At 41.7% G+C, this 23,754-nt stretch overlaps 2 protein-coding genes and 1 long non-coding RNA gene across 6 annotated transcripts in view; 2 read left to right on the top strand and 1 right to left on the bottom strand.

Moving 5' to 3' along the window:
• PLCL2 (phospholipase C like 2) overlaps positions 1–9,635 on the bottom strand; it is a 196,343-nt gene extending 186,708 nt beyond the window's left edge. For 2 of the 3 annotated variants that reach the window (XR_004265229.1, XM_032267366.1), the window contains exon 1: positions 9,229–9,599. Coding sequence is in view for 2 of the 3 variants with exons in the window: in XM_032267366.1 (XP_032123257.1) it covers positions 9,229–9,555 (327 nt within the window). In the remaining variant the exon portion in view is untranslated. Of the gene's footprint in view, positions 1–9,228 lie in introns of all 3 variants that reach the window. The other variant, XM_032267352.1, reaches the window with a different exon arrangement.
• On the top strand, positions 5,152–6,816 carry LOC116542463. Its single transcript, XR_004265232.1, has 2 exons — positions 5,152–5,412; positions 6,460–6,816. It is a non-coding gene; the product is annotated as an uncharacterized LOC116542463 (long non-coding RNA).
• Positions 9,636–9,677: 42 nt separating the features above from the next.
• Positions 9,678–11,943, top strand: LOC116542457 (proline-rich protein 2-like). 2 transcript variants are annotated; one of them, XR_004265231.1, is made up of 3 exons: positions 9,678–9,984; positions 11,058–11,222; positions 11,375–11,943. XR_004265231.1 is itself a non-coding variant. In XM_032267380.1 (2 exons), the coding sequence occupies exon 1, from the start codon at positions 10,313–10,315 to the stop codon at positions 10,841–10,843; it is 531 nt and encodes a 176-aa protein (XP_032123271.1). In that variant the 5' UTR covers positions 10,091–10,312; the 3' UTR covers positions 10,844–11,222; positions 11,375–11,943. The 2 variants fall into 2 exon arrangements, 1 of the variants encoding a protein (XP_032123271.1); XM_032267380.1 differs by lacking the exon at positions 9,678–9,984 and having other exon boundaries at positions 10,091–11,222.
• Positions 11,944–23,754: the final 11,811 nt, after the last annotated feature.

The following is a 23,754-nucleotide window of genomic DNA, read 5'->3' as shown; positions in this document are numbered from 1 at the left end:
GTGCCACCATGCCCAGCTAATGTTTTATATTTTTAGTAGAGACAGGGTTTCACCATGTTGACCAGGATGGTCTCGATCTCTTGATCCACCTGCCTTGCCCTCCCAAAGTGCTGGGATTACAGGCTTGAGCCACCACGCCCGACAGTAATTCTACTTCTAGTATTATTTTTAATGTATAGAAAATTATTTATGGACATATATATAAGCCAGGTAAAGCTTTCAAAGAGCATACAGATCTCTTTCAACAAATCATCAAATACTCCACAGATGAAGACATTCTCAAAATTGCTATTTCAACAGGAATTCTATTAGCTCCAATATGAAAATATCTGAATAATTATATTGGCATATATATAAGCTATTAGCATGGGTTGATAGAAATAAAAATCTAAGCAATGTCCTTTATTTTCTTCAATAATAAACATTAAACCACATAAACAACTTGAAAAATTACATCTACTATGCCTACATAATATCAGAGTTTAGGGTGAAAAAGGTAGCAGGAAACCATATGGAGAGAGTTGTATGGCTTATAATTCTGATGGTGGCTGCAAATGAGGTCACTTATCCCTCTGTGACCACACTAATTGGTCAAAAGCAACAGAGGCTTCATCAGCAATGCTCACAGAGAACAGCCTATCCCTTCCTGAGCATTTTCAATTTAAAGAGCATACGCCTGCTACCCATCAGTCCATCAGTCTCTGACAGAGAGACAGGATTTGAGTTAACCTATCACTACATTATTTGGTTTGCTCTTAATCTTTACTATTTATAAAGTCTTCAGGGTATATGCATACACATGTACAGCATGTGTACACATACAGCTATCTATAGCAGAAAACAAATTCACAAAACATAGCTGTCTAGAAGACCACATCTTGTTCTATTAATATCCACATACTGCAGTATTACATAACAATTTTTTCCAATTCTGTTATGCTAATATGCAAATAAATGAATTCAACCATAGCTAGGAGCTAAATGTACTAATCAGTATGGCCTTGTGTATCTCTAACTACAAAAGAATTTTACATGATCTCTTTCTGTTGTGAAAATCCCATGAATCTCCATTATTAATCACTTTTAAACCCAGCTACTTGGTTTCTGGGATGCTAGTATCTGCAATAATCAAATCAGTACATTTAGCACACTCCAAAAATATACTGAGTATTGGCTACCTAGTGGCATGTTGTATTACTGTACTATAAAATTCTATAATTAGTTGACAATTCCAAAACAATCATAGAAATTGGTATCCTAAGAAGTTCACCTAAAAAACAAACCGTTAATAACTGTTACCTGCTTTACCTTCCAGGACCCTAAAATGTGTAAAACTATAAATCAACTTTTTGTTAAAAAGTAAACAAAAATGGAAACTAAGCCTCCTAAAATAATTTCTAATTCATCAAAGGAGATTACAGAGGAAAAGGACAAGGTCCTGGTTTGTGGATCAGACAGAAACTTAAGGCATGATGGGCAGGACTATGGCTATTGCTTCACGTTGGTTAGATGTACATTGGTTTCATTGTAAGATTCAGCCTCAAAAAGCCAAACTTTTCTCATTAAAAATTAGTTGTCTATTTTAGTACTAGAAGAAACTGCTAAGCTCAGGAAGTCAGAATGGCTTGGGCAAGTAGAAGAAGAAAGGAAAAATCAAAATCACCGAGAGGATGGAGTGGGAGACGGTGATGGAGCAGTCCAAATGTGGAGCATTCAAACCTAGTCTAAATGCTGGCTTTGTCTCTTAGGAGTCTCTAACCTTGCTTGGAAATTCCCAAACCTTGTAAAATGGGTTTCCTTGTCTGTAAGGAGAATGATAATGTCTCCTTGCAGGTTCTGGTGAGACTTGCATGAGATAATGCAGACAAAACATTTCTTAGTGTATCTCTTTTTCACCCAGTTCTTGCACTGCAACAAAGGGCAGAATTTCTACCATTACATGACAAAACATGCTGAAGGATTAGCAATCTCGTTCCTACAACTCTATCAATACTTCAGGTTCCTTATGTATTTTCTTTTTAATTATTAATTCTATAGCACTTCCAATGAATACCCTGTGACTAGCCAATACGTATTAATTACAATAGAAGTTTAAGTAATTTAGTTCCTCAAAAATAAAAACTGAGCAAAAATTACAGGTATCACTTAAAGAAACTAAATACCAGAAAAGAGATTAAATGCCTTAGCAAACAATAATGGTTTCTTGCCATCCTTTTTAAGACAGAATATAAATCAAAAAATGTCAAAGGTTTATTCTTATTTCAGGGCACACAAGAGACAGATCATTTATATTAACATCTTACAGGACAGTTACAGAATCAACCAAACTCCTGGATCCAACTTTAAATGGAGGTATTTCCTTTCCTTTGCTTTCAAAATTATGTACATGAATAAATTTCTTCTTTGAAACACATATCCCAATCAAAACCAGTTGGAATTAAGTCCAAATAACATCGTCATCAAACTCCTAAGACTCATTCTTGTCCCCTTATTTATCTATTCACACATTTATTCAACAAATATATACTTAAACACATATTTTTTTGCAAGACATTAAACCAGGTGTTATCATAAATTCAGGATAAGATGTAGTTGCCTAAGAACCAGAAGGACTGTATGGAGATACAGGGAGAGTGGTGGCTGGAAGGCAGAGAAATAATTCATTCTAACTGGGAGGTGGTTAACTGAAGAAAACCTTAAAGATGACAAAGAGAGAAGGAAACCTGAGGAAAGAGAGGTGTCACTGTAAAGGCGAAGTTTAGGCATCGAGGGCAATCTCATGGGGCTTCAGCGTAGTTGTAAGGCAGTTTGTGAAAAGAGGATTACAAGTAAGACGATCATATTACTTGTCATCCAAGCTGAGATGCCTTTGAGAGTTAAAGGAGGTACTATTAATAATCTTGTCACAGCAAAAGATGTAAATCTGGATTGTCCTGGGCAAAGCAAGACATGTGGGTGCTTGGCACAATGAAATTTTATGTTCAATACCCTCTGATCCTATAGCTGGGGCTATTTACATATGTGCGCAGTTGTATTGAGGTATCAGATTTAGAAAGGCACCAAAACAAATAATTCTTGAGAGCATCTGTGGAACACGTCTGAGAAATTTCCCTAGGCATATTCTGCATATTTCAAAAGACAAAACTTCTAAAACCAATATGGCCATGTTAGTCTGCTCATCTCAGGATAATTCTAAATAAAATCAGAAAAACATACTAAAGCTTATTAAGTGCCACACACTGCTCACACATCATCTCCTTTAATCTTCACAACAATGGTATAAGAGGAGATTTTCTTCTACCTGTTTTAGAGATGGAGTAACTAGACATACAGATTTCAGTATCTTGCGCAAGGCCATAGAGAAAGGAGCCAGAGAAGCCAGGATCCAATCCAAGCACCAAACTCCAGATTTTCTGTTTTTCCCACCACTATTCTGCCTCCTGAATAATCCAGACACGCAACACGTGGCCTGGGGATAGCCCTCAACCCCAGGATGCAGCCCAGCTGAGAGTACTAGCTAAAACACCTTTTTACCTAATTACCCCTGCCATGGGACCAAGTGCTAGTGGTAAGAGGGCCTAACAACCTGCACTGGTTTGCCATTCTGGAATGGGCAGGTGCCAAATATCCTGCCAGAAGCCTGGACCATGCACATAATTGTTGCTGAAGCTCAATGCAATGAGTTATATACTTTGGGCACCCTAAGCTATGGAATTATTCTGATACAAAGAAGAGTGGCTGGCTCTAGAGGCTCTGACTTCGGTTTGAGTCACAAATGACACTCATGCTAAGCACAATCCTCTGGATTTACCATTCTTATCAGGAGAAAAAAGCTGGGCAGGCAGCTTACAAACGTAATAGTCACAGATCCTGTGGCCCACTGGTAAAAATATTCAAATCCCACCAATATAGAACAAAAAAAAGTTAAACTAATCCAAAAGTCTGGTAGGTAAGTAAATAACTGGCATCCAAAACTTAGTATTAAGAAGAAATAAAGCATCTAGTCTTGAACACATAAAGTTTGAAGAAAAACTACAAATGTTTGTACATCATTTATATCTGCATTTAGGCTGTAAATAACATTGCCCTATTGTGTTGAATATTGAGGCCTTGGTAACTTAAGCATGAAAAAAGAAAGTAAACAGCATTCTAGTTTAGGCCCTTTGCAGAGCACAAAGAACTATAAAAGGAATGAACAGATTCTCGGATAGAGCATTCTAAGAAAGTAACTTAAGTGGCCAATATCAGCAATTAATAAAATAAACAATTTTCTGTCAGTTGCCTATTTGGATTTGGTAAAAAAAACAAAAAACAAACAAAAAAAAACAATGCAAATCAAATACAGCCATTTGGGGGAGGCTGGAAAATGGAACGCAAAAGGGAACAAGTAGATTTTAGGGTATGAAAATTAATATGCTCTGCTTTTGAAAACAAATTGAATTGTGACAAAAGCACTTTGAGCAGGCTAAAACAAACAACCACGTTCTGGTCTTTCAACAGTTATCTTGTGTGGTCTAAAATGTATTAGCTAGCACAAAGTAAAGTGGGGAGTTGCTGATTGGCCATTAGATTTTTCTGACCTAAATGATCCAGGCTCCCTATCTATCCAGACAAATTCACTTTGCTATCCAGCTACTGTCTGTTTAATTATTTACGATGTGCCCACAGGTTTGCTGGGCATGCAGTATCTTTATTTCCTCCCATTCAAAAAAAAAATGTCTAAAGTCAAATGCAGGTATTATTTTTAAGGTCCCATTAAAAAATGGTTATTGAGTGTTTGTTATCTGTGCAGAGCTGGTAAATACAGCCCAACTTTTGCCTGCAAGGAGCCTAGTTTATTTAAACCATGGGCCAAGACACATATAAAGTTTTATTTCATTTAAATGTGTATAACAGATGTGAAAAGGCTGCTTGCTGTCCATGTTGGAGAGCTCAGTGTCAAGCCATAGGTAAACATATTAGCATAAAGATAGTAAAAGTGTTTCTCCTACACAACCTGATACTATGATAAAAGCAATAATTATATTAAGAAAAATTAGGGCTGCCACCTTGGGCAAGGTCAGACCATTGGTCACTGCGACGCTGCAAGCCCTGGTCAAGTCACAACAGGTGTCTAATCAACTGCCTGGCTATATTATCTGCCAACTTCTTCCACCAGCAGAGAGATTCTTTTCCTTCTTCCAATATCTCTTCCATTTAAAGAGGACAATCAAATCCAGTGTCTCACTGTTGCTACCTTAACTACAGAGAAAATTCAAACTGCCATTGTAATGTGGGAAAGCAATGGAGTGCAGCCATACCCAAGTGGGATACAATAAGCCACTCCAGCACCTGGGGCACGGGGTTAACCTCTCTGAACTCTGATTTCCTTCTGTCTCTGTGGTTAGCACAGGACCAAGTCAGAGAATTACGGTAAGCACTTTTCACATGTTTTGCATGCAGTGAGTGTTTAATAAATGTTGGCTACTATTATTGCTTCTGAATTTCCTACTGATTAAAAAAGAACCAAAGATCAATGGTTGCCATTGTCTGGGGATGAGGGTAGGGGAAGACCACAAAGAGACTTAAGGGAGTTTTTGAAGGTGATGGAAGTGCCCTGTATCTTCATGATGGTGGTGATTATATGACCGAATGTATTGGTTAGAGTTCACAGAACTGGACACAAACCCGTGTGAATTTTACTGTTTGCAAATCATACCTCATTTTTTAAAGTATCAACCAAAGTATTTAACTAGATCTGATTAAAATAAATCATCCACAGCAACAGACATTTAAACTTCATTTATTTCTAAACTTAAACAGAAATCTAAGGCCTAAAATGCTACTTCATATTTTTAGACCAAGCTCTTGAATTCAAGGATTGAGCTATTTGCAAATAATGGATGCCATCTGAACAATTAACAAAATTAACTGTTTCAAAATAAAGCATAGATTATATTGAATAGAGTGATGAAATGAATTATGGAAAGAGAAAATGAAAGTGATGTTTTTGTTTACTAGATTACTTAAGATGACAAACATAATGGCTTCTTCTCTAAAATCCATAATGGGCCTTTGTAAATAATCTCAAAACTCTATCGTTATTTTCAGTAAGCTAAGGAAAAGTAGAAATGTCTGGTGATGGTTTCCACAATTTGATTAACATCTCAAGGTATTTGTGAAAGGTTCTACAAGGCTGCTCACTCTGAATTTTCATCAACACTGTTACCATAACCAAGGAGTTCTTTTAGTATAGATCTGTGCATCTATTTTGGCAGAAAATATTGTTTTACAACAATTTCTTACTCAACACCACATTTACAAAACAGATGGAATACCAAATAAATTATTTTAAATGAGGAATAAGATGCAGATCAGCCTAGGGTGTATTTCTGTATATGCCCTGCACTTTAGCAATAGTCCCCTTTCTTTGCCCCACTTACATCACATTTAGGCCATTATTTCTCCCTCTGATTTAAGGATCTCCATCAAAGAGGGCTGTCAAGACTGTAATGAAGATGGAAGCTAGGAGAGAAGCACAGTTCAGAAGCCCAACATTTCAACGCAACGAATACAAACCCATAAATACTGGCCTCAGTTCCCTAGGTAGCATTTGCTCCCTGCTATTCCCTCAAGTTCCCAATTATCACCTTGCTTACTAATCTACTCCTGCCTCTACTCAGAGACCACCTGACTGCATTCATCCTTTATGTTTAAAAATAATAATAATAATAATAATAATAATAATAAGGAAACCAAAGGAAGATGTCACTATTGCTTTTTCACATGGGCTTCTGCTTTAGCTTTTTATTCTTTTTTTTAAAAAACAAAAGTGAAATATAAGTTCTGCCATTCACATGACAAAACTATCTGTGCTGTATCAGTTTCATGAAATTTTATGTTAAAGACCTTGTTTTCTATTAGGGTATTGTCCCGATGCTGGAAGTTGTCTTTAAAAAATACCACAATACATACCCAAAATCTTGATGCTTCAAGGCACCAGTTCAAGGGGAAATATACCAAGTATATTTAAATATAGCATCCTCTTTTTTGTATAACACAGTCTTGATCAACTTTCAACACTACTTCCATAATTTTCAAAAGTTTAAGAAAATGCAAAGTGAAAACAGAGGCAAGAAAAAGGAGTGTGTCAAGCCTTCTTTGGAGGTACAATACAACGAACAAAATATGAGACTGGTAAATCCAAAACCAACTGTTTTATAAATTAACAGAACTCAGAGAAAACATGTGCTTTCTCCATTCATTCAATAAGCAATTAATTGAGCTGCTACTATGTTCCTGGCACTTTGTATCTAGGGGTACATTGGAGAACAAAAAGCCAAATGCCTTTACGAAGAAGAAAAATGAAAAAAAAGTCCTTGAAAGTTTCAGAATCCAACATAAGTGTCAATATCATTTCTAAAACCAGTGATTTTTGAACAACTAATCATTTTTTCTATGTACTAGATTCTAGAGCCTTCAATGAAGAAGTGCTATCTACTGACAAGTTTTCAATTCCATATATCAAAAATACTAACAAACCATCCTTCTTCCTTATTACCCATTAATATAAAATTAAAACAAATGTTTTTGTAATTCAGTTAAGTTACACTATGAATTCCACTGTGGAGACTAAAGTCTGATTTTTTTAAATGCAAAAACAAGTTCTCAAAACAACTAAAAGAAAGGGGTTAAAATTAGATAGGCTAGTATCTTCTCTGGAATTTTCACCTCAAATTTCATTAACACTACAATGCAAAACCACCACAAATATTTAATAACAAATAAAAACAGAAATGTCACATAACTCTGTCAATAGGATTGACATGCACAGTTGAAAGGAACTTCCATGTAAACATAAGCTATAGAGTAAAAGAAAACATAAGTCACTAAAAGCCATGTGTGCAGCAAAAAGACACTTTCCTTTTCTTAGTTTACCTCTAAGTGTGTGCTGCAGGTAGTTAATACACTTGATCTCTAAGCCCTTCAAATTGTGTCCTTGCCCAGACGTAAACTGTGCAAACAGATGACAAAGCGAAATGTAGTTTCACAATTGCCTCTTACATACAGTAGCAAGATGGTATATTTCACTAGATTACTGCAGAAGTTGATAACACCATCAGACATTTTCACAGTACTTGGAAGATTTCTGTAAGTCCAATAAAATTTCAGATACTACCACTGCCAACTCTCTTCACTGTGGCACGTTCTGCCCTCTCTCCACCAGTTGTCAGCCACAGGAAGGGTGGGTGCAGTCTGTCAATATGTTTTGTTGCTCCCTGTCCTAATAACTCCTTGCTTTTCAGAAAGCAATGTTTTCATTTGCTGCAAACTTGAGCAAGCCAAATGAGCTGGTCTTGCCTAAGGCTCTGCTCTTCTTAGCTCATCCTTTTTTTTTTTTCACTCCATGTCACGAGAAATATTTTTACATTGTGGACCAAAATGTAACATTAGAATGAAACCAACACAAACTTACTCGGGAGTTCCTAATACTGCTTCTTAGAGTTTAAAATGCTGAAAACAATCGCCGGCTTTCTTCCGCTAACACTGTACAAACCAAGCAAACTGCCCCAAAGAACTTTCACAGAACTCGAGGCCTGCCTACTGCAGTAAGGGAAAAGATTAAATCGTGTGGAACTGTAATGTAATCTCTCAGAGCTTTTGAGCCTAAGAAAACGGAAATCTGCATTTATGTTCAGAAATCTACTCTATTTCTCTTTGTGACTGAGTGGCCGGAGATTGGGAGATTTTGCACCCTCGAAGTGTAACCATTTGCAAGAGGCAAGTAACTATGCACAGATCAGAAGAAACCTATTAAATAATCTCTGTTCACCCTCTGTTCGCCGCCTGGGATTTTTAAGAAAATGTTCTTACATTTCACATGATCTCTATCTGCATTTAAAATACAATAGAAATCTTACAGGGAGTGTTAACCAAACTAGGCTACACACAAGAGCATGCCCTACCCAGGCAGGTACAAGGCCCTAATGCCGGACCCATCCTCAAGAGGTGACAGCCCCAAGTTCAACTGGGGATGTCTGAGCATAGCTCCCCCTGCACATTAGGGATCACCTCTCCATTCTTTCCACATGCCATTTGCATCCAATCCCCGCTCAACCACCCCAAGCACCCATGCTCCAGTGGTTCCTGTTAGCAGTGGGCTTCCTCCTTCCACCACCACTCCCCCAAGGGGAAAACAGACCCCAAGGACGGCTGAGGGTGGGCGATGAGCGCCCTTCTTCCACCTACCTTGATGATGCTGCTCCGGCGGGGCAGGCCGCCCGGCTTGCTCTCCCGGGGGAGGGGACAGACGGCCGGGCTGGGGGTCGGGGCGAGCGCAACGCCGCGGGGTCCCCTGGCGGGGCTGGCCCGGGCTTCGTCCCCGGACACGCCGAGGCTGCAGTCTCCGTTGGAAACCCCGCCGCTGTCATAGCGCGCTCGCCCGTGGCCGAGGCGACCTCCCCCGCCACTGCCTTCCCCCACTCCGGCTTTCAGGGCGCCCTTGGCGCCGAGGGCCGGGCCCGGGGAGGTGGGCAGAGCCCCGCCGGCGGCGCCCCCCCGGCCGCACTCCGCCATGGGCGCCCCGCGACCCGCCTGCACAAAGCCGCGTCCCCGCGTCCCCGCGTCCCCGCCGCCGCCTAGGGCCGCCGCGCGCGGCCCCTCCTCCTCTCCTCCTCCCGCCGCCGCCGCCGCCGCCGCCGCCTCGGCCGCTTCTTCCGCTTTTTTTTTTTTTTTTTTTTAATTTAGATGTGATGTTTGTTTCGAGCTCTCGCCTTGCGCACGGTTAAAGTCGCGGCGGCAGAATTATCGGAAGATTCCTGCAGGGGAGAGAAGAGAGACGAGTCAGCTTGGGCGCCGGCGGAGCCCGGACTCGCGGCACCTGGGGAAGGAAAACACGCCCCGACACACGCGCCTCTGCGGGCGCCAAAAATAACCCGCGCGGGCCGGGCGCCCACCCCGGGGCCACCCGCGCCCACCTCAGGAGCCCCAGGCACCCACCCCGAGGTAACGGGGCGCCCACGTCAGGGGCTCGGGGCGCGCTCCCCCGGGGCTCAGAGCAACCACCCCGGGGGTCTGAGCACCCGCCACGCAGGAAAGGGCGCCCACCTCCGGCGCAGGGCTGGGGGAAGCGGCGGCCGCCCCGACGCTCTCCGGACTCTCGGAGGCGTCTCCCGAGGGTCTCCCGGCCTCGGGCTGGGGGCGACGCGCGGGTCTCTCCGGACCCTAACTCCCCAGAGGCCGCCGCGTGCCGAGCCCTGTCACGTACCCTCAGGGCCCCGGCTGAGGCCCGCGGCGCCGAGAGGAAGCGCACGGCGGGCAGGGGCGGCCGGGTATGACAGTCGCCGTGCCGCCCCGGGGCAGCTCCCGGAGGGGCCAGCCCGGACCCACCCCGCCCGCCGGCGGTTGTCTCCTCCCGAGCTCGGCGCTGCCCCCTACAGGCCGCATGGTCCCTCCTCGGTCGCCCCCTGACCCATCGCGAGCCGTCTGGCTCCAGCTCGAGGTTGCCGCCGTCGCGGCGGTTATCACCGAGGCCGGGTCATCGGGCCGCGGGGACCTCACAGCCCAGAAGACGGGAGCCCCAAGTCCTGCCTATCCCTCGCCTCCCCCGAGCTGCTGCAACTGTCAGTCATCCGCCTGGAACCCCGAGGGGCAACTACTGAGCAGGCCGCGGGGCCCGGAACAAGGGTCCCGTGGCTCAGGATCTCGGCCGCTGCGCCTCACCCCTGCCCCCGCCCCGCGCGCCGAACTCGTTTCTCTCCCACCCAGCTCGGGAAAAGGCCAGGCGGACGCTCCTCTCGACTTCCCCAGTGGGTCAGACCCATTTCACACAGAGAACAATTCGTTCCCTTGGGCTCCTGATTGATTCAACTAGTTGCAAGGATGCTGAGGCAGGGGTGAGCGGTGGGGTGGCTGGCAGGCTGTGACAGGCAGAGGACATAAGCAGGACCTGTTTCGTGCCCTCTGAGTCTCCACACACAGATTTATCACTGTGACCTTCCCGATTCCCCTGCCAGGGATGCCGGCTGACCCTGCCGCCTGCGGGGCCCAGCCTAAGTCAGGCTCATCTTTTGGGACAGGATCCCACTTGCAGCGCTACAGCCAGCTCCTTCTCTGGGCCTCCCGCACCCACTTAAGGCGGAGTGACTGACCTAAAAGTCCACGCTGGTCGTGTGGCTTCCGCTCGCAAATATCTCACCTGGACCTCCCTCCCTGGAGCCAGACAAGACCCAAACCTCCGAAGCGTGACACTCCAACCCTTCCACCACCACCCCCGTGCCAACCCACACCCCACGCCTGGGCCAACCCACCTCTCCATCCCAGGCTCCGTGGGCTCCAGCCTCCTGCCCTCTCTAGCACCCCAGCCCTTCCCTAACTCTTGTGTTTTCTTTTCCAGGAATGCAGTCCCCGCAGGGCGAGAAGGAGAAACTGATAGTCCGCAGGGGGGTGAACTTAAGGCCCTTGCTTTCATTAGCACAGTGTTGTAACTGCCAAGGAGCCTCTGAGGAAATGGGCTGTACGTACATATACATACTCGCCCTTGCCCCTGAACCAACATCAAATACTTTCATGTTATTCTTGGGGGCGTTTTAATTCTTCAGATCTTCTGGATTCGTGTTTTTGTAACCCATCAGACAAGCTTTTGTACATCTCTTTCCAGCCTAGGCCTACACACTAACAGAAACAGTTTTACATCGAAGGACAGTGCTTTAGTATTGTATTCAGTCTCTTTTCTTTCTTTTTTGTAGTTGTGTTTCAAAATGTTTTTTCTATCTTGTGATAGTTTTGCAGAAAAAAATAATGAAATAATTCAAATCAGGTTCTTAATCTGCTTTATTAAATTTATAGTCATAGTAGCCTGTGAGTATGCTTTCAGGGAGGAAAAAAGGATGCTGGGATCTTTATTCTTCAAGTTCTCTAACTTTGATATTTTGAATAAACACGCAGAAGTGTCTCTGTCTTTTCTGTTAGTATCTAATCTTCCCTGCAATTACCAGTCACTAGTAAAATGCTATGACAGTCATAGATCCTGTGGCTCTCACTGTGAGTTTTCTGGGCTGAGTAGGGACTTTCTGAGGTTTAACCCCCAGGATACTTTTTATAGAAGCACCAGCTGATTCACCAATGCCCTTCAAAATGAACACCTAGCCATCACTCTCTAGACTCTCCCAACAGGTCAAACCAGGGAGCTTCGTTGAAATAGAGTTGGCATTAAATTAAAATGTTTCCCAAAGCATCTTGGCAGACCTGTAACTAATGATGCCAGAGGCCCAAGGCCTGTGCCAGGTTCCTTTTTATCCCCATAAGTGCTTGTCTTCCACAAGCCGCTGGTCACACGCCCGCTGATGTTGTAGCAGCATTTCTTCATCCCACAAACAGCCCAACTGTAGGTACCATATCTCAGACATGGTGAAGGGAAGCAGCATGTTCCGCTGACATGTGCAATGCTTGGCTCCCAACAGGCTTTTTAATAACCTAAACTCAGATTTTTTTTTTCCATCACAAATAGCTCAGTAAGTAATTGTTTTTCCTCATTCCTGCTTGTCTCTCTGCAGTTACTAAATGGTTGCTTTTCATTCCTCATATTCCATGAGCAATATTATTGAAGAAATTGTAAATATTTTCCCAAAATTCTTGCTGAAGTATTTTCATGGCATTGTGAAATTCATAGAAGTTGGAGATATAAAAACAGCCAAAATATCATAGTCATTCCTCAGCAAATATTGTCTAATGGTTCCCTCAGACTACATTTCAGAGCAGGACAATAAGATAGGCAAGACATTAATAAAATGCCCATTCTAAGTAGCTCCATGATGCTTATGCCAATTTATTTTATCTACATGCTAATGAGTAATCTGTTCATAATGTCTAAAGTCAGTAGATACCTTTAAAATCTCATTCTATCATGCCAGCAATATATGGCTTCATCTCTTTTAAATTTTCTTCATATTTCAGTCCATCTCAGATTTTAATCATTTGTCACTCTTCACCAAACTGTCTTCTATTTGCATCATCAATTTAATCCCCAGAACTTGAACTATTCAGACTCCCTGTTCCTTAAGAATCTTCCTTTCGTCTCTCAAAATAACACTGTCTCAATTTACTGACTTCTTGCCATCATTTATGGCCTCATAGGTTATGAATTCATATCTGGTTTCCAGTTCACAGGCTCTAAATATTAGGACTCTCCAACTTTTTTTCTGAATCACTGAGTACCTGGCCTTCAGATTATTTTTTTTCCTTAATATATTATGACAATTTTCATTTCCCAAACCTCAATCTCTGTTTATTTCCTCTGTTTCTCCAAAGATGCAGTTCAACCTCTGAGCCTTCATGTTCAACTGCTGTTCATATGCTTAACATAAATGCTAACTAGAGCAGAAAGTAGATGACCAAAATGCTTTAAGGAAATTGCAGATTATATCAATGTACTGGTCCACACTGGCTACTCATTTGCTTCCTGGCTCAATCCAGGGGATTGATTTTAATCTATTATGCTCCTACAGCTTAGATTATATTTATTTTATCATGATCCTCAACAACAAGAAATATGTAGCGATTGATTGCCTTTTTTCCTGAGCACTAATGTGGCAAGTTAGACCTGCCAAAAGCTTTCATTTCCATATTTTTTTTCCTCTGACACTAAAGATCCTACACCCATTTTCCTTAGATCCAGCTTCCACAAGTGTATATGGCTGCCAAGAAGTTAGGCACTCAGGGAATTACATCTATGCTTTCCAGCCACTGAGGAACTACTCTTTGAGTTCATTAAGTTTTTTCAGTGGCTATTGGTAGCATTTTGAGGGAATCTACTAATTATTGGGAATTCGATAAGATTATTCAGTTAGCAAAAGGATACAATATGCTAGACTAATGTGAGTCCCTCGAAAATAACTTATTACACTGGTTTTATAAATTCTCTCTCATGTATTTGATTATACATCTACCATTATTTTATTACAGGAGTCATTGTGCTTCATAATAGCATCACAGTGTATGATTTTCAACAATGACATCCTTTGCATATCAAATACAGAGTAATACTCTTCCTAATTCATTTCTGGTTTTCTAATTTTGATAGGGTCTTGTCACAAGAAACATTTGACTTTCCTTTTAACTCTAAAAAAGATGTGTGAACATACTGATAAATAGCAACTGACACCTGGCCAGGTGTAATGGGGCAACACGGGGTGGTAGACTCAGGTGATCTGGTGATCTGGTGAGGAATCTTACTGCTACCATGAGGGAGTCTTGGCTCAGTGCTGCCAAGACCATCTTATTTTTCTAGAAAAGCCGGAAATATGGAACATAAAACTTGCTATTTTGTTAGTTCCCGCTCTTAAGGGAAAGACATCCACAAATTGAGGTCTTCACGTATTGTTCTTTATGAAGTCTACAGAGAGGTCTGTTTTTTTCCTATCCCACCTCCAAATGGCGTGATAAGTAAACCTTAGCAAATGCCTTCCAAATTCTGCATTTCTTTGGGTCTTGTCAATATGTTTTTCATGGACAGATTTATTTTCATGAGTTTCAAGAAGTCAGGTATCTGATGACCACATCATTTTACACATCCCAATATGTGATGTGTTGCTCCCAACCTACTTCTCTTCATCTACCCACTCCCACATCCCAACCCCAGGAATATTTCATCTCTGAAATCTGAAACTTGGAAACTCATTGTCTACCCAGAAATTCTGCCCTTTCACTGGTCCCATTATCTTACTTCCCCTAAACCCACCTGCCAGTCTTAGCAAGACCTGTACTTTCTCTAACCTTTCCCAATCCCTTAGTCTGTAAGTACCCCTTTTTAGACCTTTTTCCCCTACCTAGCCTTGGCCTCATGACCAAGACCTTCAATGCAACCACATTCTCACTAGCATCCTAGACCCCTCACATTCTTGTCCTTCTGCTGTGCCCACCTTGCCAATCTACAGCTTTGCATAAATGTAACCATGGCTTTCTCTGTGCATGCCCCCTGACTGCCAGTCTAATGTGGAAAAAAATCATATAGCCAGGCTGTATTGTAAGTATATGATTTCCATCTTCAGCAGAGCCTCTGGTATATTGGGCAATGTTTTACCCTTTGCTAATTGGCATAAATCTTTATTCTCCGAACTGTTACTATCCAAATCCCTACTAACCCACTGGCCCTCAATCTCAGCAGTTGTCCAAGGATTCTACTTCACAAAATGCACCAAGAAATAAACTGCTTTAACTTTTCTTCCACGTCACTTACCCTTACTTCACCCACCACCCTTGCAGTCTAAGGCTAACCCTGAATCAGAAACCATCTATGTATGTTTTCTACGATTATTGGACTCTTCTGCTCCAATGTGATTGATCTTTTGGGTCCAAGGGGTTTTGTTACCCTCTGGATGGCAGAAGCTGGAATGGGGTCTTCCCTGAAGGAATGGCTAATCCCAACTTCAATCATCCAAAGACACGAAGGAGTCAGGGATTTGGAAGACAGCCTTAGACCACCTTCTCTCAGGTATGGTGTCTTGAGTCTTCATGGGTGCTCCAAGGCAGTGAGGAGGAAAAGAATAGGGCCCCCAGGAGCAAGGAGGAGAATAAATTGCTTTCAACAGAACCCCATAAGGCTCAGCCTGTGGGTTCAGAGGATAGGGACATTGGGTTTAAATGTGCTTTTTATGGTGTGTTTTCCCCAAGTTGTTAATAAAGAGGGGTTAGGTATTAATAGCTCCTCTCAGTTGTACCATTATGGATAAAGTGACGGTCTCTGAAAGAAGGAGGAAGGGGAAAGTAAGACCCTGAGTTAAAGAGGCAAGTGGTGAGGGGAGTAGACCAACCCCTCAGGGAGCTTCTCTTCGTAAACCTCTCAGCGCTGAGGCAGTTCTTCCACCTCTTCCACCTTGCTTTGTCACATCTCTTGGTCCATTCTCTATGCACTCTTCCTTTCCTTCCACATAAAAATACATTCTAGACATCCCTTCCTAAAAATTTTTTCCTCGACTCTCCTTCTCAAGCTATACTTTCTCACTCTCCTTGCTCCTTACACTGAAATTTCTGTCAAAAAAGATACTATTTTCTGTTTGATGTTCACCATTCTTTTTGTTGCCAGCCTACTGTAACTGGCTTCCATCCCCTTCTGCAGAAACTGTCCTCCCAAAGATCATGGTTGAAATCCTAATCAACAAACTCAATGGCTACTTTTAAAAAAAAAATACTTTAAGTTATGGGGTACATGTGCAGAAGCTGCACGTTTGTTAGGTAGGAATACACATGTGATGGTGGTTGGCTGCATCTATCACCCCGCCATCGACATTAGGTATTTCTCCTAATGCTATTCTCCCCTAGACTCCCACCCACTGATAGGCCTCAGTGTGTGATGTTCCCCTCCCTGTGTCCATGTGTTCTCATTGTTCAACTCCCACTTATGAGTGAGAACATGCAGTGTTTGGTTTTCTGTTCTTGTGTTAGTTTGCTGAGAATGATGGTTTCCAGCTTCTTCCATGTCCCTGCAAAGGACATGAACTCATCCTTTTTTATGGCTACATAGTATTCCATGGTGTATATGTGCCACATTTTCTTGATCCAGTCTGTCATTGATGGGATAAATCATTCTATTATGGCAACTTTTTAGTCTTTATCTTTCTTGGCATAGGTGGAACATTTAGTATTGCTAACTCTCCTTTTACTGTTGAAACTCTCTCTTTCCTTGCTGAGATTCTTATCCTGACTGTGCCCTAGGAATCTTAAACTCAACACACCTTTATTTTAATTCCTCGAATCTGTCCTTTATATGTCTGTTTTCCTGGTATTCTAGCCATGCTGTAGACTGACTGAATGAAGAACTCAGCATCAGCTTCCACTCCCAGGGCCTCCTGTTCCAGTTAACCGTCGAGGCATTGTAAACCAACTGAGAAGTATCTCTCAAACCCATTCCCACCAGAATGGCCTGTAATGTCTTCATTGCATTATGCTTGGACTTCTGCAAGAGACTCCCAACCCTGCCTGCCTCTGCTGCCTCCCAGCTTCAATCTGTTTCTCACCATCAGAATTGTCCTGGCGGATCACTGCTCAAACCCAAAGTCTCCAACACTTCGCTTTAAAACAAACCTCATTCCCTTCAGGAGACCACAAGTGCCGTCATAACCTGGCCCAATCTTTCTTTCTACCATGGTCTTCTATGTAGATAAGCTCTATACATGCTAGTCACGTCGATCTACTTCCCTGAAATGGCCATGTAGTCTCACCCTCAGTGTATTTGCTTATGGTGTTTGCTAGGTTTAGAATTCCTGTTTCTCCTCTCTCCATTGGAAGAACTAAAAGGCATCCTTCAAGAAAACACAAATGCTTCCTCCTTTGATAAGACGTTTCTGACTCCAGAAAATTAATTGCTTCTCTAGGCTCTTAAAGCACTTAGTACATACCTCAACAATGGCTCTCATTATAATATATTGCAATTATTTATTTATAAATCTTTTTCCCCACATGAGCTTGAGATCAACACAGTATAACTTACAAATCTTTTCTCCATACACTACGTAGGATTCATTCTCAAACTCTCTGCTCCAGCCCTGAACCTGACATATAATATATCCTCCATACGTTTGTTGATTTTAATTAATAAGCCTGTTTTAAAATCCATCTTTGCCCTTCATATATCCCTAGAAAATCCTTTATTATTTCATAAGGCCTCTTTCCTTGGTTAGACTGAATATGTTTTATACTGAGTCTTCTATCTTTTCTTCCAGTTTTTCCTTATTAACTAATACAAATAAGTTCATCATATTGCTAGCATATGAATTATATATGTATTGTGTGAAAAGGACTGTATTTGATGCTGTGGGGAGAAGGTGAGTGGGAGTTTGGGGTAGGAGAAGGGAGGCTTATTTTTGATTACACATGCATTACAGTTCCAATTTTTTAAGTAGTTAAAAAAAAAATAAAGGGAGCAGTCCCAGCCCTGCTATGAGTTAGCAAAAATTGTGACCTATCTCTGAGAAGTAAGATTAGCAAAGCCTTACCAGGCCAAAAACATCACCCCTCCACCTTGGCACACTGCCCAACTCCTTTCTTAATTAGTTAGAGATTCTAACCATCAACAATGCACAACACAAGAGAGGACACACTCTCCAGAAGGTTGCTGTTAAAATGTACAAATTACCTGGCAAAAGGAAGCTTCCCTAGACAGCTCCCACTTACACTCATTAGCAAGAAATGAGCTAAATGTCACCCTTTCTTTTCAGTAGAAACATATGGAGCTCACATGAGAGAGAAAAGTCAGGTTAATCTTGTTACCCAGAAGGGGGCAGGACAAAGCTCAGGGGGGCTCACAACCCCCACGCCAAAAAACTTTAGGGGACTTGGGCAAGTGAGGAGACATTGCGAGACACATTGTGATTTATAATCTGGCTCAATGTCTGCCCTGAGACAGAGAAACACCTAAGAGAAGGGTTAGGAGGGCAATGAGACTTGAGAGAACCGAAGCCTGGGAGGAAGTGATGGAGCTGGCTTGGTGGACAGGGGTCAGAAGGTTATTCCAGGGAAGCTGTGCAGCCCAAGCCAAGACACATCCAAGTTCCTCTCCTACTCACTAGTCCCTATGCAAATGTTTCTTGCACTGTTAAACCTTAGCTAAGACCCGATGTGAAAGAAGCCTTAAATGATTTTTTCTTTAATTATGTGACCATGTAAATAGAGGATCTTGAACTCAACTGGGACAAGCACAAGAACTAGAGGAAGTGGCTAAGCTGTAGCCACAGGGATTTTGGGGGCCACAGAAGGGAAATTGTCCCTGCTCTGACATCAGGCACTGATATGCATTACCAAGAAGGCCTTGGAATTTCCTTTTCACAAGAACCTTAAGAAGGTAGACAATTATCGACAGGGATGGTATGAGCAGTTCCAGCCTGAAGGCAAAGGTCATAATAAATGACTCACTTTGACCTGCTGATTCCGGGTATTTAATCACAGATTTTTAAAAAAAAAATTTTTTTGAAGTCAAATTAGCTGTTAGAATTTTTTTTTCCAGTTTCCTTAGTCTTCACTTTCATGGAATTACTATTTGGTGTGATGTAATTAAATGTTTCAGCCTTCTTCCAAACATGTATTTCTCACGGGAGTGTTCAATTGCCTATTGACTGTTTTGAAATAAAATACCTTTGTAATCATATATTCCTGTAGTTTTAGTTCACGTGTTTCATCTAACTGGTTCATTTTTTTCTACCTTTTAAATTAGGCTCCCTAGTTTATTTTTATCATTGAGCCAAAGATTTCAGGACATTCTCTACTTGGGGTAGATTTTCCACTTGACGAATTATAAAATGGCCCTCTTCCTAACATGGTAACTTTTTTGATGCTGTACGCTTGCTGTGTTTGTAAGTTAGGGGCAATTAAGGTGTCTGGTAGAGTACAACATTAATGCGATTAGAGTACATGGAGAAATTTTAAATCACCATCAATCTCCAATTCTGAAAATAGGTCTTGGGGTTTTAACTCTTATGTTGTATCCAAAATAATGTTTGTTTGTTTTTGTTTTTTAAATCATCATATTCTCCAGTGTCAAACTCAGCCTTATTACTTCTACAAACACTTTGTACGCTGAATCATCTCTGTTATTTTATTCATCTGTTCCTCTAAGAAGATCTTGTTAGTCTACAGTGACATTTTAACCATAAAAATGATCTCAACCATCTCTGCTGTCTCTCTCTTTTCCTTTTAAACATTCAACTTAAATCTTAAGTCTTTCATAAGCTCTCTTCTCTGCAGTGGCGAGTAAACATTTCATTCCAACAGTCTACTGTTCTCACTCCTACTTGTAGGGAAATTCAAACCTTCTGTCTAATTTTGGGTATTAGGAAGCAGCCCGGATGTGTGACTTAGCTCCCAGACCTGAGATGCTCTAGCTGGGAGTTTGGATCAGAACCCTTGCCAGTTGGTCATTGCTTGGCATTAGACAAATCCTTTAAACCTTAATGATTTCATTTTCCTCCTTGGTCACACAGGGATAAAAATGGTGAACTGTCTCCTGACCTGCCTCCTGATCTGCCTGCCAGGGTGGATACAGACCAACATTTGCAAACCTTAACAGACAGCATGAATGCTGAATGGAAAGAGAGCAACTGGAGCTCACAAATAATTTCCCCAAAGGTCAATTAGAACCACAAGATATCTCTGGCATACACAAGAAGTATTGGCCTCATCTATATTTAATGTAATTCCCTTCTCCCTGGTCCCAATAAAGGAGAATTTTGGGTGCAATAAATATTTTATGATAAAAATGTCCATGTACCCACTTTCCAGAGCCCCAGCCAGTGGCCCCCTCATTTCCATTTTGAATATAATAAAATGTCTGTTCAATCGCAGAATACGTATATTTGCTGGTACATACAAAGTACACTCCCTTTGCAGCGCTGTTGGCAGCTGATTGCTATGTATTATGTTGGCTTGGGGATTGTTTGTACACCCACTCACCCCTCAGCACGCAGCATATTATAACAACGTCTTAGTTTTAAATACAAGCTGATAATTCTGAAGAGAACGAAACATGAAACATCCAGAATACAAAACCTAAGTCATAGTCTCATCAACAAAGACTGGGGGTAGCTCAGCAACCAGAGACTGTAATGGGGAAAACCATTTCTGAATCCAGAAAGGTGGGAAATAAATGGGCTCATGGGTTGGGAGTGAGATTATTCATAAGTATCAAAATGAAAGAAAGTGTCAGGAGAATTAGGGCTTGCTTTGTGTGGCTGGCTTGGGAACCCTACTTATTTCTGGCATGTGTGGAATAGGGGCAGAGACCAAATAACAAAAACTTGTTTACCTGCGTGAGTCATTTACAGTCATCCCAGCCCTCAGGACGGGACATGTGGGCACCATGGGCTAAGCAGGGTATGAGAGGGGTAGCCTTGCATCCCCGAACACAGAGGGGAGTACATAGGAACTCTGGGGTGGGCCTGCTTTGAGACTTAGGTTTCCCAGACTCATTCCATCAAAATTCTGTTTCCAGGATTTGGAGGTGGGATTCCCGTGACTGTAATTTAAGCCTTCAGCAGTAGCTACTAAAAAAGAGAAGGTTGGTTTGAGGTTGGGAAAGTGAAGCAAAGGGTATCAGGTCTATCAGTGATAACAAAGCACCCTCCTCTTCTTCTGAGCCAGATGTCTCCCTCAGTGGGTGAGAGGGAAGGAGGAATACTGTGGTGAGATGAAAAAGAGGAGCAGGTTGAACATATTTATTCCCGTTGTACAGATGAGGCACTGAGGCAGAATCAAAGTCATTTCACTTGCCCAGGGCCAAATATGGCTCCAAAGCCCATTAACTTTACCACTGTGCAATATGAGGTGAAAAAAAAAATGCCAGCACACCCTCCTGGAAAGACCGGCCCAAAAGGAATCGTAGCCAGGGGGACACGTCTACATCACTACTCTCCTCAGCAGATTGGGACCCAGTTCTGTCATCCTGGTTAGATATTCCTTTGCCAGCAGCACCTGGGCTTGGAGAATTCCAGTTCACGAATGCCTTACTTTCTACTTCCCATCCTGAGTTCACTGTACAAAAAGACAAAAAACACTTCACAGTGTTTAAATAGTACTGCCATCTTGGGGTAGCCTTGAGGGTTAACCATGAACAGCAGTGAACATCCAATATGCACCAGGTACTATTTCAAGGGCTTCTCATGCTTCACCTTACTTAGCCCTGACAGAAGCTCTGATACACAGCTACTTTTATTTTCTCCATTTTACAGGTGGGCAGGCTAAGGAGGCATAGAAAGGTGAAGTGACTTGCGCAAGATCAAACCACAGTAAAGACAAGCTAAGGCAGAGAGATATTTGGGAGAAGAGGTCATAAGTCTTTAATACCAAGTGCACAGGAGCAAGCCCAGTCTTCTGTGTTATGAGGCTGGGGAGAATAGGATTCTTGGCTGTGTGAGAGAGGCTGGGGCAGAGCTGACTTTTGCTCCTGCTGCTGCTCCAGGCAAAAGCCATAGTGGAACCTGAGGCGAGTCTCATCAGTTGGACACCTGACCTCAAGCTTCCCTGCAAGAACAGTAGTACCCCCTTATTTTCAGGGGATATGTTCCAGGTCCCCAGTGGATGCCTGAGCTGCAGATAGTACTGAGACTGATATATACCACATTTTTTCAATCTTGTAACTGAGAAGGCTACTAAGTGACTAGTGGGAAGGTTGCATATACAGTGTGAATATGCCTAACAAAGGGATGATTCATGTCTCCAGTGGGATGGATGAAGGGGGATGTTGAGAGATCTAATCAAATTACTCAGAATGGTGTGCAATTTAAAACATATGAATTGTTCATTTCTGAAATTTTTAGTTTGATATTTTTGGAATGCAGCCGACCATGGATAACTGAAGCCGAAGAAAGTGAAACTTCGGGTAAGGGAGGACTCCTGGAATGAAGGAACACTTGACATGAAGTGAAGGAGACACAAGAAAAGAAATTTTAGCAGCAATTTCACCCTGGGCATGGGGAAATGGTAAGAGCTAACCAGGGGACTTTCTCAAAGCTGCCTGGCTAGAAGAGGATTGCATTTTAAATAATAGAATGGCTTATCTAGAAAACCCAAGAAATCCTCCCCAATCAGCCCATGATAAAAACAAGTTCCGCATAGTCACAGAACATAAAGAGTGAGCAGGACCAGCTACGTAGTTTGCAGGAGTCCTCTGCAAAATGAAAATGCAGGGCCTCTTGTTCAGGAATTATTAAGAATTTCAAGAAGGTAACAATATAGCATTAAACTGAGTTCTCAGAGCAAGACCCTGTGTGACCACTGGGTCACCCTTGAAGCCAGTCCTTGTTCAAGGCAAGTCTAGGAAAAGCTGGTCAAGTATAAAAAGAAACTAATAGAATTTGCAGCTCTGAGTACTAAAGCTAAAATGGCAGAATCTGTGCTCAAATAAGAGAGAAATCATAGCAGACAAACATTAGGAAGAAAGTAGAAAAATGGACATATGGAAACTGTAGAATCATAGGGCAAGGGATTGTAAAGATTCTTTCCACTTATACAAATTCATCATATACTGGGAGAGAAAAATGCACTTGAGTTAATGCAAGAAACAACATGAAACCTATGAAACCATATTCTCATATGACAACATAACAATATAGTTATACTTACATAGGAAAAATAGAATTCCACAGAAACAAATCACGCAGAGATAAAAATTCAAAATTCTGTATTAATTTATGTAAAGCTATAGTAACAACAAATTTAAATATCCTGAGATGCTAGCAGAAATGTACTAAAAAGGAAATCTCTTAGATATACATTAGTAAGAAAGTGAGACTAAAAACATCATGACTTAATTCTGTATTAAAGAATTCTAATGGAATAATGTAATGAACCAAAACAAAGTAGGAATATAAAAATACAACAGACATTTTAAATATAAAGGAGGAACAATAGGAATAAATCAACAGAACAATAGTTTGCATTTTGACAAAATGGACAAAATTGATAAACTGTTGACCCAATGAAAAAGAAATTACAAGTTAGTGTAATCGGGGAAAAGACAATTAAAATAGCATAGATGTTATTAAGTGTTAAAGAGCATTGTTCTTAGCTATAAACATATAGCTAATTGAATGAGTAATCATGTTCATATGATTTCCCACAAACATGTAACAAAAAAACCCATGCAATTAAAAACCATTATCAATTCCTGATACATAAATAGGAAAAGTTAGATATTATGACCCTGATGCAGTAAATGGGGAATTTTTTTAAGCTTTTAAAGAATAAATGATGCTTTATGCTGGTTAAATTGTTCTCTGAAAGTAATTTTTA

The sequence above is a fragment of the Sapajus apella genome, unplaced genomic scaffold (genome assembly GCF_009761245.1).
Source record: "Sapajus apella isolate SASKATOON/1434 unplaced genomic scaffold, GSC_monkey_1.0 scaffold4, whole genome shotgun sequence".
Lineage (NCBI taxonomy): Eukaryota > Metazoa > Chordata > Mammalia > Primates > Cebidae > Sapajus > Sapajus apella.
The sequence above is the reverse complement of the archived record's forward strand: the minus strand, read 5'-3'. Positions and strand labels throughout refer to the sequence as shown.